Source organism: Camponotus vicinus, unplaced genomic scaffold (genome assembly GCF_025532165.1).
Source record: "Camponotus vicinus isolate PSW18456_S1 unplaced genomic scaffold, iyCamVici1.0 SCAF_7, whole genome shotgun sequence".
Lineage (NCBI taxonomy): Eukaryota > Metazoa > Arthropoda > Insecta > Hymenoptera > Formicidae > Camponotus > Camponotus vicinus.
The window spans coordinates 6,880,389-6,892,422 of record NW_028141979.1 but is presented as its reverse complement, the minus strand read 5'-3'; the positions used below and the strand labels follow the sequence as shown (position 1 = coordinate 6,892,422).

At 33.7% G+C, this 12,034-nt stretch overlaps 1 protein-coding gene across 13 annotated transcripts in view; it reads left to right on the top strand.

The window, feature by feature from the left end:
• Positions 1–12,034, top strand: part of LOC145975155 (alkaline phosphatase) — a 196,406-nt gene that overhangs the window by 157,739 nt on the left and 26,633 nt on the right. For all 13 annotated transcript variants that reach the window (XM_083105419.1, XM_083105414.1, XM_083105410.1 and 10 more), the window contains one exon: positions 9,228–9,422. In XM_083105419.1, coding sequence (XP_082961545.1) covers positions 9,228–9,422 — 195 coding nt within the window. The remainder of the gene's footprint in view (positions 1–9,227; positions 9,423–12,034) is intronic.

The following is a 12,034-nucleotide window of genomic DNA, read 5'->3' as shown; positions in this document are numbered from 1 at the left end:
TTTATTTTATTTTATTTGTTTTTACTAAATAGCTATTATATACGAAATAAGATGTATGCAACACAATAAATAAGTTTCTTATTATTACTATGTTACATTCTGAAAATATTTTATTTTGATTAACAGATAAATTTGGCGGATATATACGATGTTAATTTTTTGAAGAATTGGTCATATTTTGTTTTACAAAAAAAATCTGTATAAAAATAATTGTAATAATGTACAAACATAAACAATTTTACTATTACAACTAGAATGTATGCAACTTTTTCATCCGAAAATGTTGAAAGAATTATGCGAAAAAGTAAATACGCGAGGACGTGAAAAATAACAAATAAAAGAAATTTACATAACTAGCTTTTCACCGTAAATAATTTTCTTTAATGAATGTAAAAAGCTCACTCGCGCTAAATTAAAATTGTAACTGTGTAGAAAGGAAATTACTATGTTGAAAAATTACCGTTCATGCATTTTACTGGAATGAATTCTTGTTGACTTTATAAGTACATGTTGATCTTACAAGTACAATATACGTTTCTTGTACTATGTTCAACTTTGTAGTAGCAGTTATGTATAATTGATAAAAAAATCGATGCATTTCTGAAGCAAGAGAAATTATTTCTCTTATTTTAGTCTATTTCTTTTTGAAAACTTTTTAATTTATTAATTATTGCTCTCTCTCTCTTTCTTTCCTTTCTTTTCTCGCAAAACAATTCAGCTCAATAAAGAAAGAAAGAAACAATATTAAATCATATTATATGTTGCTTCGATATGCATTTTGAATAAGTAAAAAGTTGCATACAGTATGTAATATATAGAAGCGAGTAAAGTATGCAAGTTTTCGAAGAAAATAATTTCAGCGAAATTTCCTTTTACTTATATTTTAACTACTGCAACACAAACAATACATTTTTTATGGTGCACCTTTTATTTACTGGGAAAATAATGGAGGATAATGCAATGTGGATAAACACATAATTAAAACAAGTCGTTTGCTTACAAATGGAAAGATTCAATAATTAGAACGAAAATGAAAGAAAAATAAACAAGAAGAAAAATAAAAATAGATCATATTTATGGCATGCTTACTTTTTCTGAAAACAATAAATTTTACAATCATATGTTAATATAAGGTGTCTTTGAAATAGATTGTTTAACTTTGAAAGTAATTTTCCTCTAAACTTTTTCTTTTTAACGTATAAATATTTTTTATCTTGCACGTGAAACGTATAGCAATATATTGCGGTAAAGAATTCATACACCACATATGATCGCGCAAACAAAAAAAGCACTATGTAACCATGATATATATTTGATTGTTATGTATTTTAATGCAAACACAAACACACACTTTGCACATATTTTAATAATTGTCAAAATAATTTTAAACAAATAGTTATATTTTACATCACACGCAAATATTTTTAATGCGTTACAAATTTCATGTATATGTTTGTATCTTGCAAATATAGAGAAGCTAACGCGAGAAACATGTTATTCGGCCTCCATATTCGTTTTTGCTTGTTTGTGAAATTGGAGTACAAGTTTCCGGCGAATATTGGCGTATGTCAGACAGACCCAATTCGTTGCCGCAAATATATCTCGGGATTAGCATTGAACGATCTAAACACGCTTTCCGCGACATGCGTTAAAATACCGTATATCGTGCGGTAAATGCGGACGAATTGCCGAGTTAGAGACCGTCGTAGTACGACTTCCGGAAAGGAAACTTCATCAGAGGACCGTCCCCATTCCGCAATCTCGTTTCCCCGCTGTTTGCAATCAGCATTGAGATCTCGATGCCGCGGCCAAAGTTTCGCACAACTGTTGCTCTACCCACCTCTCGGCGTTCATTGCGCGTTAATACATTTTGATGCGCCTTATCGTATTCATCAGCATCATTGATGGCGCCGCTACCCGCAGAAAGTACTTTTAATCTGACGCATGGATCCTGGCAGTCTTTACCTCCCTCTCCTTCTCTTTTCAATTTAAACTGTGTTGAAACTATACGTTTTGCATAGCTATTCGCTGCGAGCAAAAGAATATACATATATATTGCTTTGGAAGGGAATTTCTTTCCTTCTTTAAGAGAGAAGAATTAAATGAAGGAACGGCATTTCAAGATCTCCCGTTTTAAAAGCATCGCATCCGTGCTTTTCAGCTTGGCATTGATTATTCAAGAAGAAATAGCAAATCTGCGCCGGAAGTCATATTTTCTCGTCAGTCCGCAAAGATAAATGCATAACGTCCGGACTTCCTGTTAAGCTCTTATCCAAGATAAACCTCAAGCCGGCTTGAGGCTCGTTTGCACGTCGGGCCGCTGTCGGCTGAGTTTCAGTAGCCGATGGATGTGTTTACACGTCACGTTCTCTGATGTATAGTTACGCGGTCAGGTTTTGGGTAGGACGACCATGTCAAGAGAAAGAGAGAGAGAAGGAAAGCTCGGAAGCCAAGTAGGTCATCTGAATATTAATCCCCACCGTTGCATATTGTACTGTGTCTTAATTGGATCGGCTGTTTATAAAGGCGCATATTCCATCATTCTAAATTTCGGCTAAACGATAATTATTAATAAAAAAAACAAACGTAATAATTATGTTTAAAATATACCAGTTATAAAAAATACTAATAATTATAGATATCAATTATTTAATATTGTTTAATATTTAATATTTTTGCTGTTTTTTTTTTCTTTTTAATTAAGATAATATGGATTTATCTCGACATGTGCTCCGCAAATATATTTATCTGCTAAATAATTGAAATTATAAATGTAATAATTACGTTTAAAATATACCAGTTATAAAAAATACTAATAATTATAAATATCAATTATTTAATATTTTTTAATATTTAATATTTTTTAATATTTAATATTTTTATTCATATATTTTATTTAATTTTCTTTTTTAATTAAAACAATATGGATTAATCTCTCCCTGAATATATTTGTCTGTTAAATAATTGAAATTTTAGAATTGTATCGGTGAAATAATTCGACCCTCTTGTTTCTAACAAAACAAGAATAAGATATCTGATAAAATGCTTTCTATTTATCGTATTTCCCTGCTGAATACACATGTATACATCGCGATGGACAAAATATACCCCCTCGGTTCTGTGCGCTGCGTGATATACAATATATGCATGTACGACCCCCGTCTGCTTCCGCGTAGAATTTATCGCGGAAAAACGAAAACCCGCTTACGATGCTTAGTCGACGCGCTATTCCACCACGTAATCTCTTTCATCCCCGAAGCTTTGCGTCATTGAACAAGCAAGAACATATATTATTACTGGACGATAAAGTATCTTTATTGCCTCTTAAAACCATACTTTCACGGTCCAAACGGGTTCAAACGGGTCGTCCGTAAATTTCTCGTGTGGAAGGAACGGCGAGGCTGGCGCACTTACTGCAAGTACCAGATGTTAATTCTATTTGTTACAGGTATACAAAAATGTCATCCGGCCCATCTGACGCTCCGCGCGATTTCTCAAGGAAGAAAACTTTTAAACGTGCTCAATATACCTATGTATGCGTTATATAACGCGTTTCTTTTCTCTGAAAGATGATATAATTAGCGACTTGCCTACTGCAAATTAATCCCGAGAGGATAATTTTAATTTTCGTCTCCGATGATATGTAAAGACCTCTTAATGACACGATAATGCACGCTATTCTCGTGAAATTAAATTGGGACGAAAAAACTGCGAAAAGTAATTTCATGATCTTTCTTAATAATGAAAATGGTACCGTAATAGATCGTCATTTCTTTGACGAATTAATGGTTGACCCAAGTCGTAAAAAGTGCGATAATATAAGGTGCTGCGGTTAATATCTTATCATTGTCTGTCCCTAATCCGACGAGAGAATCCACTTCCGACAGCGCATTTACGCTGTAGCGTTAAAAATAGAAAGACATGACTTCGGAACGATGATTAGATAAAGAATATAGCTTTGTGTTTAAGCGTAAACACTTTTTAGCGCAACATATGTTATTTAAAAGAAATGAACGCAAATAAATGTATCGAAAAAATGATATTTATATTGTGTGTAATGTGCATTACACATAAATTATTTCAATTTCTACTCTATTTTCCATTTATGTATATCGGCCATATTGATAGCATATATGTGCCACATTAATACTATTTATTACTAAAAATCATACAATACTGCTCCGCGCACGATTTGCCAGTTTCATTATTTTCCATTTATCGCATGGTACATGTGTAGGTAATATTTTAATTTAATTATGTAATACGATAATAATTATTAACGGTCATGCGATATTGCTCCAAATTCAAATTACTTATATTCTCTCGAATTCATTATTTAATCCTCTTACACGTTTAACCCGTTGAAAACAATGAAATATTGATTCCAGCAGTAAGTGTCGTTTTTGGCAACATCGTGGTATTTATTTGTAGTTTGGAAATCGTAGAAATGCAGATACGAGTCGCTGACAAATAACAAAGATTCGACAATCCATGTAAAACGGCTCCTCAAAATTAACGGTGCGAACGTAATTTGTCGGACTTCACGCGGATTAAAATCGAAAGCTCGCAAGCGGGTTACGCAACCGAAGATACTTCAGTTGAAAACTTGCTACGGGACTTTCCTGTAAATCTTTGAACGCGACAGTTTTGATTCCCCGCTGAATACTTCCGAGAATAAATTAATATTCGGGACACTGTTAATTTCGCAATCTATGAAATCTAATAAGCCAATCGTTAAAATTATATAAAAGTTACATTATCGAATGCAGATATTAATATTTCGCCGAAATGAGAGATAATTAGAGGATATTTAACGTTCATGCTCTGAGGAGGGAATTACTTTATATATTTTTTTAAAAAATCATTTTTTTTTTAATTTATTACGTCACATTAAAACTTATATTACTTAGCTTTATAGTGTTGATACATCTATTAAATTTCAAGTACAGATAAAATATGTAAATAGGATTTATAAACAAAATAGCAGTGCATTAAAATAATTTCAGAAAAAAAATTTTAACTGTTTATTATTTCTCAGAAATAATAAATAATTAAAGTAAAAGTTATGCGACGATATTTAATTAATCTCGATATTTAAAATCACATATAGTAGCTTTTATCAATTAGCAATTTATAAGTACACAAAAGTAAATTTTCCGTAGAAACAAGATATGTAAATAAAAAATTTGCATACATACATACACATACAAATAGAATTTTATTTTTACATATAAATTGATATTTGTTTTTCTGATTTCTTTGCACATTTATTTAGCATATAAATATAAATTTGTGTATTTTAATGATTGTTCGGATTATTCCCGGAATATCATAAGTCCTGTTTTCATTGCTCTCAACTCTAAGTAGCCATTACCGGAAACTGGCACAATTCAAGATAGAGGCAAGCTGGCGGTCATAATAATTGAAGTGCAGCAACTGTTTGCCAGACTGTTCGCCGACTGTCATCACTAAGATAGTGTCGTGTCATGTTGTATCGAATAGCAGCAATAGAGGTTGAATCCCAGAATAATCAAGATCCTCTGACGCTAACATGAAATAACAGAATTCTCTACTATAATCCTTGTGATAGAAATAATACAGTTTTGTTTTGCGGCTAAAATATCGATCAATTTGCTGCGGTGAAAATTATTTTAATGAAAAATAAAATACAAATGATGACTTTTCGCTAAAGTTTTTATAGTCTTTATAAAGAGGTACTCATCCCGAAAAATATCGTTTCTCACTTTGATATAAAAACGCGTCATCGATAACAACATAAAATCTGGATTGGAGCCTTTAAACTCTGTACTCGCATCTCTCGGTCGTTTCCCGTATGATTAAGATCCGCTTCCGCTTTATTCTGGTGACGTTAAAACGCGCTCGATTGTTTGCGCATTAAATCGCGCTTCGCCAAAACGATAACAGCTACGCTATTAAAGACTATATTCCGCATGGATTGCCTTCTTTACAGGTCACAATTCGACGAGTTCCTCTTTCGGTGACTTTTTATTTCCCCGGTGACATTTCATTTTTCATTCCATGACAACTTTGTTGTTTGCTACATGGAATAGGCGATTCTGTAAAAGCAAGAATTTGCGACATATGGTGACCGGATATCTAAGGGACTTGACGCTCTCGATAGCTGTTTTCGATTTCTGTGTATGTAGAGGGATTACTTTGCTATTTATGGCGAGATACCTCAGAGAACGGCTTATATTCAAAACCCCATAGAATACAATTTTGCATTATATTGATAAAAAGTAATGAGATTCGGAATTAATAATTGCAACTACAATCGATATAAAGAGATTATAACTAATAATAATAATTAAAATCTGAAAATAATAAAATAGAAATTTTAAATCAAATCATAATATATAAATTTTAAACCGAAATATGATATACATATTGTAATCATTAAAGAACATATTGTAATCATTAGACTACGAATTATCTTGATAAAATGATATTCTTTCACACTATCTTTTATATATAATCATATATAAATATATATAATATTTTCATATATATTCTTTTTTTTCATGTACTTTTTATGCGTTTATTTAAGAAAAATAATAAGAACAATTGAAATAATCTGAAAGAATAATTTTTGCATTGTTTCTTAAGTAAAAAGTTTAAATTTATCAAATTATAAAATATATGCAAGAAAAATGTATATTTTTATATATAAAATATTATATAATTACAAACTTTATTTTTTTTTAATAAACAAGAATGTAAAAATTATTTTTCTAATTATTTTTAAATTATTCTTTTTATTCTTTTTATTATTTTTTTAATTATTTTTCTTGTAAAAACAGATATTACATAGTATATACAGATAGATATTATATTTAAGACAAAAAAAAGAAAGAGAGAGAGAGAGAACATATATAGAAATATATTCTAGATATAAATTTCTAGATATATATTTATATACAATTATACATATATGAACGATTTGCTAGAGTTCAAGAAAATTTTCCCGTTTAGATCAGTCTTGAAAAATCTCGGAGAGCAATCTTTTTCCAGCAGTTTCCCTTTATAGTAACAATACTGCAATACACAGATTTGCATTTCTTTCGCATCGCGTTGGTTGCGCGGTACTTTAAATGCTTTACGAAACGAGTTCACTCTGAGCACACTGAGAGCTCACATGTATTATTACTTTCAAGTCAAGTAGATTTGAACGAGACTTGCTCGGATGCAGCGAAGGGTTAAACGCAACAGTTACGTTTATCTATGCTGCACCGTCTGGCACCGATCCTAGTAGGATGATATCTAAAATCTTTGCTCTCTCTCTCTCTCCCTCTCTCTCTCTCTCTCTCTCTCTCTCTCTCTTTCTCTCTTGTTCTTGCACAACGCACAGCAATCGGATAAAGTCGGTCGAACGAGAGTCCCCTGTGTCGCATGTGCACCATGCGACGCGTAACGAGAGGATCGATGCAGCTACGTGCACACGATGCAGTTCTTATGAGCGTTATATCCCCGCGTTAGTATTTATCTCCGTATAGCTTCTTTACAGCCACTTTTATCGATATGACACGACACGCAAAGATTGTAGAACCGATGACACATCTGTCTGTCCTCGTTCCTCTAGAGCATCTCGCGATCGATCGCGAAGAAATATAGTCCAATTTTTTATTTATTGATAGATAAATTTCTTTACTTTGACGCAGTCATGCATTTACAAGAGCTTTGAAATGTTGATTCATCTCGAAGAAGGAAAATTTTATTTCTGAATAATCAAGATGTGAGATTTAAAAGATGAGATAATTTTTATTAAATTAATTAGATCAATTTAATCTCTTGATGAAATTTATTGAGCACTTTGCTGCACTTGAGAATCTATCCACGCATTATTATTATCGTACTCTTTACAAATAATTGTAAATAAAATTGTATTGAGTTGATTATATAAAATTTAATAAAACGCGTTACAATCTTTATAAAATGGCAAATCTCTAATATTTGTATCAATGATGTTATTTGATGTATGAATAGCTAGAGGAATTATGTTCCATATAATGGTTGACACCACCGCAAGCAATACACTCGATGCATTGACCTGCATTTATGTGGATTGAAATCCAGTCGACTAAATCTGTGTACGTAACTTTGTTGATAACTCGGATTACCAATAACTGAAAAGAGCGACTGTTGCGTGATGTAATTCCGTTATCTCGCTTATATTTAAAAAAAAAATCGGTCTCTCTTTTTATTTTTTTATATTGCGTAATTTCGTTGAAACTTTCTATTATAATAAATAATACATTTAATCGCTCGATGGCTACGTCTATCTAAATAAATTAATTCTTAAGTCTTCTATGATGTTTAGCAAACAGCCAATTGTTTAATTGATTGAATACTGTGCGATTTTAACAAATTGAAAGAGAGAAGAATTTGTGTTATATTACATTGTCTGTAATTGAAATGTTCTGAAACGCTGTCCGTGAAAATCAATTATTTTGTTTTATTAAATAATCACACCGTTATTACGTTCGCGCATACGATACCTACGCCACAATTTTACCGTGATGGAGAGTTATCACGATGATCGAGTTAAGTTCATTCGTGTAACTTTGTTAAACGCGATAACGAGAACCGATGTTCTCGTGCCGACCGTAACTATGTGCAAACGAGCAACATCTCGTCCATGATTGACACCGCTGATTAAAATCCAATTGAGAACTATTAATGAAGCCCTAAAGTGACAAACATTAAACAAGCGCTGGCGAATGTGTGGACACAAGTAGACAAAGCAGAAACTCGAATACATTACGTTTCTTGCCAACAGAATGTTATGGATACTGAAGTGTATATGTGTTGTTTTGTGTGAAAAACAGAATAATCGATATTTAATAAAAATCAATATTTTTTTTGTTATCATAAATACGAGATTAATAAAATTTAATTTTTGATAACGCTATGAATTATAAGAGACTTGGCGAGACAAATTTTAAAGGACACGTGAGGAAGTTTATTAATGTATCTAAAAAAATAAATATTATTTTACATATTTCTTGTGATATAAGGGTGTAATATTTCTTTAATAAATTTCACACGTTATCTGTGAGCAGAGAGAGACTTAGTCTAATGGTACCTAGAAACTGTGAAGGTTTTAAAATGGATCTGAACTGCGACGTTGCGTTATGAAATAGTCGAAGATAACTTTAATAAATGGCGGCATCTCATGAGCGCCTCTCATGGAGCGAGATCTGTTTCAGGTGGAAGAATCGACCACGCTCACCATTACAACAACGCTTATCGCGCCCTGGATGAGACCCTGGCGTTGGAGGAAGCTGTCCAGGCAGTTATGAAAGAGGTCGATCTCACGGAAACGCTTCTCGTGGTAACGGCGGATCACTCACACGTATTAACCCTCGGCGGGCTGGCGACACATCGCGGGAATCCCATATTCGGTGAGCCAACCTATATATTTCTGTCCTTAGCGGTTGTCGTTATACCTGGCCGGAATAAATGGGACATTTCCGCCTCTCGGAATGCACTAATAAACGAATGATTAAATAATAAAACGCTTTTGCGTTAGAGGAAAATTATATTTACTTATTCTTAGAAAAAAATATATTCACTTGAATTTTCGAACGATGCAAAAAGTCGAGTTAATATAAAAGCGTACTATTTAAAATTAGCAAACAATGAAGTAATAATGAATTTTTGATTAAATAATTGCTTTACTTTATAATTTTATGACAATTATATGCCAGTAGTGTCTTCATTTTCGAAACGTATAATTATATTGCGAGTTAAATCATGGAAATAAACGTGGATTTGGTGATTATGTTCTCATTGATAAATAATGACTCATTATATATCAATTCATTATTGCATTTCATTTGATAATTAAATCATATTATATACAGTTAATGATGGAACAAATAGAAATTAATATATATGTATATGTATATGATTTCGTTGCACATTTTTCTTTGATTAAAACACGGAATTCTGGACTTTTCATAACTTCCCTCATCTCGGGTTCCTGTTTCTCCCATTCGGATTTTTAATCACGCAACACGTCGACGTAAATATGATATGTGTAGGTGTGTATGTATGTGTGTGTGTTAATAAACTCCGTCTCGACGACCAATTCCGACTGTCGTAATTCTCTTTACCGTCGAGAAAGAAAGCATCCTTTTCATTGTTGCATGGCTCTGGCTTTTCAATATCCGGAAAGAATGCGCCGACAACCGATTTCTGCCCCAAAAATAGTGTAGAATTATTAGATCATATCCTCAAATTAAACGAGTTGCCAATATATATATTATATATCTATTGCTTTATGCTTGCAATAGCTTAATACGATGCTTTCTTTCATTTTTCTCAGCGAGAGCGAGCTAAAGTCGCGCTGCTTCTCAATCAGATTCGCCGAATCTCCAACTTGTAACTTGATTAAAAAAATTGCGGAGTTTGCGGTAATTGCGCGCTTCTCCGTGGAATTGAGAAAGTAGGTCAGAAATAAACAAGAAACAGATACAAACTCGATCGTTATTATGGCGGTACGAGTTATTTGAATAAAACATTTAAAAATTAGCATGAAGATAAGATTTTTCGATGCAAAAAATATTTCTTTGTTCCCTCGTTCGCTCTCAAATTCCGAAAAAAATTGGAGATTTATTTGAGATTCGGGAAACATTGAATTATTAAAAAAGTATCGCGCGTTTTATAGATTTCTGATTCTAATCAAGTTGAGAAATATTTGCATTTTCTTGCAGAAATCGTATTACAATATGTTACATCTTGACAAAAAAATATACACAACTGCAATTATTTACTTTTAATAACACAAACGTACAGTTTATTGAGACTTATATTTTGATAGTTTGTATTTTGTATTTTTATATTGGCTGCGACCGATTTTTGTAAAATGCCCGGCGGACATGGAAGCAATTGTTTTGCAAAAAACACACTTTATACCAGGCAATATCTTCACTCTAATGCAATATTTGTACTACACTCGTGACATATTTTTCGACAAACTTGCTATTTGTCGGCAAACGAGAGCGTCGTGTAAACCGCGCTTTATGGAGGCCGTCTCTGGGGATGTCCCTCGGATGTCTCCCTTCGATCCCGCGCCGTTTTTCCCAAACTGTTATCCGTGAAAAGAACGAGCGACCCACTGATCCGCGACGAACGTCCAATCGGCAATCAAAAAGGGGACTCTTTGCCCGATCGCGCCCAACTTTTTCGCGAGGTGAAGTTTAAGGCGGCCGTTGTCTCTCTCGTCTCGCCGAGGTCCCGGCAGATGTTGACTCGAGATCCTGTAACTGGCGTCGACGATGCGGCCCCGTCGTCGTGATCCAATACCCGACGTGATGGCAGCGCGCTGTTTTATATGGGAACGCGAAGTCCTCTCCATCAAGTGGAAGAGGGACGGTCTTCTCTCTTCCGGCAGGACAGTTCTGGATTCAATAAGATCCAATCTACTTCGACAACTTCGTGAGCTTTCGTCGACCGTTCGCCCAGTCGCGGTTAAATTGAATCGTCGGGAAACGTAAAGGATGGCTTTTCGGTCCCGGCCGTACGTGCAGTCGCAAAAAGCCGGCTCGTTTCATTTATCCGATAACGGTCGATCGAAAAAAATAACCCGAAACGGAAGCGCACATCGAGAGGAGGGAGAGACACCACTGAGAGTTTTTGGCCGGTCCGATTTTCCCAAAGCGGCGATCTTGAATTTTATCGCTCATTTCGTACATCGTTTTCGTGGGATTGTCGGAACATCTTGTTAGTCCATTGAGAAGTTAATCCGTTCACATTCACGACGGTCGGTTTGCACGAGTTTGCGAATTGTAAGCTTTAGAACACGGAGTTACATTGTTGCACAAAGCGCAGTGTTTGAAATTTAGTATATTTTTATTTTTATCGCTTTACTTTTTTTCAGTGAGAGAAAACATGTTACCTCATTTCAGACAAACTAGCGGAATTCAGCAACATTTCCGAGAGAATTGAAATTAATATTTTAAATTATCCGTACGCAGTTATATAGAACAATTTCAACAAGTTTTCCCTGTAT